Raw genomic sequence first — 5792 nt, 5'->3', positions numbered from 1 at the left:
CTGAGGGTTGCGATCCGTTGCCGGTCACGAAAAAAGACAAAAAAGAAAAAAAAAAAAGAAAATGTTCTATCTTTTAAGAGATGCATATTCATATATTAGAGGGGAGAATATCAAGATGTCTATGATTTATTTCAAAATACCTCATCTTAAAAAAAAATGGACTAAAGAGCTATATCCATACAATTGACTTGTTGCCAATGTGTGTTAGAAGAAAGCCAGCGGATCTTCTGCTCGAGTGAAGGTGCACTGGCAGGGTGATATGACGCTAAAAGGCAGGTCTCTGGGGCCAGACTGCATTGATTAGAATCTCAGTTACACCAATTATTAATCATGTGACTTGGAACAACTTACTTAACTCTTCTGTGCCATGGTTTCCTCATCTATGAAACTACCTTAGAGAGTATAAAAATTCATTAAGAGTAATGAATTAATACATGTAAATGCACATAGTGTTCAGCTCTTAGTATATACTCAATAAATGATAGTTGTTATCATTAGTGGAAAGTATATGAATTCTAGTTCTACCATTTATAGTCCTTTATCCTTTAAGGCAATAACTGAAATTTAGTTTTGTGTTAACAAGCCCTCTTTTCTGCACGAATTTCAATAATAAGGTTATTTTTTAAAAGTGCGCTTCATTATTGCAAGCTAAGAACAATTACATGGTAATAAGACTGCCAAAAACCAAAAAGTTTCTTCATTTATTTTTCAATCCACCAACAGCCTTTCATTCTCCACTATCAACTTTGGATTTGACCTTAAAATGGTAAAAAGGCTGAGCAGGCATGAGAGCAGTTAGCCATCGAATGAAGTAACTGGATATTCCTGTGCTTCACATTGGAGCTTTTCTCCAACTCACTTGCTGCTATCCTGTGAGATGGAATTTGGATGTGTTGTCCCCCCAAAAACTCATATGGAAATTTGATCTCCATTGTGGCAGTGTTGGAAACTGAGTCATGGGGCCGATCCCTCACAAATAGATTAATGCTCTCCCTGGGGGAGGGGGAATTAATGAGTGAGTTCTCGCTCTATGAGTTCCCGTGAGAGCTGGTTGTTTATAGGACCCTGGCACCTTCTCTCTCTCTCTCTCTCTCTCTCTCGCTTCCTCTGCTATGTGATCTGCTTGTACCTGCTGGCTGCCTGCCACTTTCCACCACGAGTAGAAGCAGCCTGAGGCCCATGCCAGATGCAGCTGTCCCAGAATTGTAAGCCAAATAAACCTCTCTTCTTTATAAATTCCCAGTCTCAGGTATTTCTGTTATAGCAACACAAAACGGACTAAAACACTGTGTTATAACCAAACAGTGGTCAGTGCAGTGTAAACTGTGTTCCCTAATTAATCAAGCCTGACTGTTCATGAGGAACTATGCAGATTTATGGCATGGGAAAAACCTATACCTACTAGTGGCATCAGGCAACTCCATCTCTCTGAGCCTTATCTATATCATATTATTATGAATTCTATAATAACATGAGAGGATGACTATGAGGCTTAGATGAGGTAGCACACATTATACATATAGGACTGAGCCCAGTGGAATTTTCTTTTCCCCTTTCTGTAGTATTAGTGATGGTTACATGTGCCAAGAAGAACAGAAAAAAAAAAAACCTGAAGATTAAAGAGAAAAAAAGATCCATGTTGAAAAAAATGGAAATCTTAAATTCTATCTAAAAATACAAGTATAGGCAGTATTCACAACCTTCATAGGAGTTACCATTTAGAAAAGGCTAAGAACTAAAACCAGAATGTAAAGAATAGGACAATGTGATTGGGTTGTGAATTCTATACAAAGCTGGCACCAAGCAAACATTAGCTTCAAAACAGTACCCATAGAGTCTCTATCTAATTTAAAACAATTCTACCTTGGAGTAGAACAAAACATGCTGAAGTCTTACCTACCTTCAGCATTTATACTGAGTTCTGTTGAATTTTCTTCTGCAGTTGCATATGGATTGTTTCCAACCATTGGCACAAGACAATCAGTATAGAAGTAACCAATCTTAGACATATTCAGTGTAGAAATAATCAGATCTATCGCAAGCTGGCCAACATTTCCAACAGATACTGCTGGCTGAAATCATAAAAGATATGTTTAATAAGTCATCAAAAGTAGCAGCACTGTAAACAGTTTAGACAGAAAAAACAATCATAGCACTAGTACTGAATATTTATGTCCACGTGCATCATAGCTAGATACTGACTCTTTCATTAGCTGAAACTGAGATGTCAGCTGGGCCCTCCACCACCTTTAAGAACACCTACTACATAGGTGCTCTAGCACTGGGAATGCAACATAACAAACCAACAAATGTTCCTGCCTTCATGGAGTTTCCATTCTATTGAGGGAGTAGTTTACCTGAAATAAACTAAATAAATAGTAAAATATACATTGGTAAGGGCTATGGATAAAAATAAAGTGTGAGTGTATGAGTATGTGGTTTGTTGCAATTTTAAATAGGGTGATTGAGGAAAGATTCACTTCAGGTGACAAATGACTACAGACCTGAAAGAGATAAAGGAGAGAGCTATACAAAGACCTGGGAAAAGAATATTTCAGGCAGTGGGAAAGCAAATGTAAAGGTTGTGAGGTTATAAACAAAAGCACTCTTGGGTCTTCTTTCTCTTTGCTTTGTTAGCTTCTTTCTCTTTTCCTTTTCTACCCACTCTCAAAGGCTGTAGTGACATTCTTTTCACATTGAATACACTGTGAGGCCCAGAAGACAATACCCCCAAAATATGGTGCTTTGACAGGCTGGACTAAAGAAGCAGACTCATGGTCTCTCATCCCTGCCACCACTCCTTACCCACCATGTCCCAATCCTCTGTCTCTCTCCAAAGCACAGAATAAAGCTGTTCTTTTATCTGCCTGAAGCCCAGACCTGCCAAGTAACCCTCTGATCCTTTTTCCTGAGTTTTCACTAACTTACCTCATGTCACAGGAAGGAAGACTGGTCTGTCAACACACCTAGACAGACTTTTGTCACAAACAATTGTCTTCTATTTCAGTCCAATTAAGAATTTCAAAGAAAATAACTTACCAGTCATTGTCTGCACTGTGGGCCCAACAGATTTTGTCCCAGCCACTGTATATTCTCCAAACCCACTGAACTCTTCTAAAAATCATTTACTCATATACCCTATCTCCCCTCCCCCTATGAAGAAGGGTATATAAGCATCTATATCCCGCTGGGCTACTGGGTCATCATTCTGTGATTCCCACAGGCTATGCAAGTTAAAATAAAATTTGTTAAGCCTTTTCTCCTAATTAATCTGTGTTTTGTCAGCTGATTTTCAGCAAAACCTTCAGGGGATAAAGGGGAAGTTTCCCTTGGCTCCTACAACACACACTCATCCCCATGACTTCAAATAGCCAAACTACCTTATACCTACCTACAACCTAGAACAATTATCTGAGCTCCAGAACCTAATGCATATATCTCTACATGGTCATGCCACAGGCAACTCACACTCAACATATGCAAAACTAAACTTTTGCCCAAACTTGTTCCCATATTTTGTATTTCAGAAAAGAGCAACGTTATTCACTCAATTACCTAAACCAGGAAACTACTTCCTTTTCCCTTAAAACCACCATCTATCTCTTTAATGTAACTCCTTTCCATTCTTCCAGCAATTGCTTTTTTTTTTTTTTTTTGGCCTTCAGAGTATTCCTTCAGTGTTCTCCCACCTCTCATTGCCGTCATCAACCAATCCCTTAGTTACTTCCTGTAGTTCCCTTCTCAAAGATTTTGCTAGTTTGGTTACACTCTTCTGTATCACCCCTTTTCTCCTCACTATTGGATTATTACCATCAGTATGTAAACATGCTCTAATATCTTTCATTCATATAAAACCCTCCCTTGACCCCACATACTCCCCTAGCTGCCACCTCATTTCTAGCGTCTCTACATAGCCAAAATGTTCCAACAGTTGTTCACTAAAACATAAGCAGAAACTTTATCTCTGAATTAATAAATAGACATGCCTCTCCCTCCTCTTCTATTTATTCAGCCCACTCCAGTATGGCTTCCCTCTTCACCACTCCACAGGCATCTGCTTGCCCAGGTGACCACCATTAGCCTACACGTTGCTAAATACAAACCAATACTTTCTTCATCTTAAACCACCTCTTGGCTATTTTTGATAGATGGCCACTCCCTCCTTTTTGAAATACTCTCTTCTCTGGGTTTAAGTGTTTGATATTTAAAAAATAAAAGACTGATAATTCTGTCTCTCTCCCGCCTGTTTAAACAGTTCAGGGACCGGCCCGTGGCTCACTTGGGAGAGTGTGATGCTGATAACACCCAGGCCACGGGTTTGGATCCCTGTATAGGGGTGGACGGTTTGCTCTCTTGGGAGAGCTTGGTGCTGACAACACCAAGTCAAGGGTTAAGATCCCTTTACCGGTCATCTTTAAAAAAACAAAACAAAACAAAAACAGTTCATTCTCCAATGGTATCTTCCCGGTTCACAGGACCTCCAGCTTATCCTCTCAATGTGTCACTCCAAACTCTTTGCAGTCCCCAGATCCCCATATGGTTACGTGCCTCTTTCAGACATCCATCTTTCTGAAATGCCCTACTCGTGACCTCTCCCCCTTCTATGTTTTCTTTGTTTGTTTGGAGGCTGGCTGGTACAGGGACCCGAATCCTTGATCTTGGTGTTACAATACCGCACTCTCGCCAAGTAAGCCCCTTCGGTCTTTTAGACATCACCTTCTCTACCACGCTTTTCTTAAGGCTCTCGTGTATTTCCTCCTCCCGATTATCTCACGACCTTTCTGTATCCGTTTCAAACATCTCTCCCAGGATTTATTGCTCTTATTGACTGACTTGTGTTTCCAACTAGACTGTAAATTCCTTGAAAACAGCACCTAGTCTTACTGTACATTCGCAAATAGAATATTTACTGAAACAAAAGATGAATGTGGGTAATTGTAAGAGCGATAAAATTGTGTTAGCTACGGGCAAAGGTTACATTACCCTATCAGTAGTTCTCTGGTTAATGACAACGACGTGCAAGCTGAAGACTGATTCTAAAATTAGTTGAAAAAAGATCTTCTAGGATAAAATGTACGGATGTCTCGCACCACACACGGACAATGTATCTGGAATATACAAACGTACTACGATTTACAGGCAGCAAAGACTACGGACTGGAGGCTTGAACACGTTTAGGGACAGCGCCGGCTTGAACACGTTTAGTGACAGCGCCAACCAAGGTTCTCCCTTGTTTGGACCGCCGCCTCCAGCGACAGCCTCCCTGCTCTTTTTTCCGGGCTGAAAACCTGAAATAGAGACAAGTGTCCTATTTCTCCCAAGGCCCCGTGAAACACCCCGGGTCGGGTGGCGACGCCGCAGGCGCCTCCCGGGGGCGCATCCCCGAGCGTCAGCGGAGACTCACCATCAGGAGGGTGAAGCCGGTGAGGTCGGGGGCCGAGTCCCCGCAGGGAACAAACATTGTCGCGGCGGTGTGGGAGGAAGAGCTAAGCGCGGCCTGGAAAGAACGCAGGCCCCGGGAAGGCGGAACCCCGAGCTCGGCGCAGCCCCGCGCGCCGCGGGCGGGGTCCTTCGAGTCCCTCGGCGCCGGTTCCCGAAGGCCCGTCCAGTCACCTGCCGGTCTGGAGGGCTGGAAGAGGCGGCGGGGGGCAGGGACCGTGAGCGAGTAGCGCGTTCGGAATCCCTGGAAGAGCAAGGCGACGGGGGCGCTGCGGTCGCGGGGCCCTCGCGGGGGTGGGCGGCAGGCGGCGACGATCAGGCGGCGCGGGGGACAGCCCGGAAGCCAGTTGGTC

At 42.9% G+C, this 5792-nt stretch overlaps 1 protein-coding gene across 1 annotated transcript in view; it reads right to left on the bottom strand.

Moving 5' to 3' along the window:
• The window catches only part of PSMG2 (proteasome (prosome, macropain) assembly chaperone 2), a 20650-nt gene extending 15112 nt beyond the window's left edge, over window positions 1-5538 (bottom strand). Inside the window, exons 1-2 of the mRNA XM_008585854.1 lie at window positions 5405-5538; window positions 1901-2072 (exon numbers count right to left, since the gene is read on the bottom strand). Coding sequence (XP_008584076.1) covers window positions 1901-2072; window positions 5405-5461 — 229 coding nt within the window. The 5' untranslated portion in view covers window positions 5462-5538. The remainder of the gene's footprint in view (window positions 1-1900; window positions 2073-5404) is intronic.
• Between the last annotated feature and the right edge of the window lie 254 nt (window positions 5539-5792).

Source organism: Galeopterus variegatus, unplaced genomic scaffold (assembly GCF_000696425.1).
Source record: "Galeopterus variegatus unplaced genomic scaffold, G_variegatus-3.0.2 Scaffold3739, whole genome shotgun sequence".
NCBI lineage: Eukaryota > Metazoa > Chordata > Mammalia > Dermoptera > Cynocephalidae > Galeopterus > Galeopterus variegatus.
The sequence above is the reverse complement of the archived record's forward strand: the minus strand, read 5'-3'. Positions and strand labels throughout refer to the sequence as shown.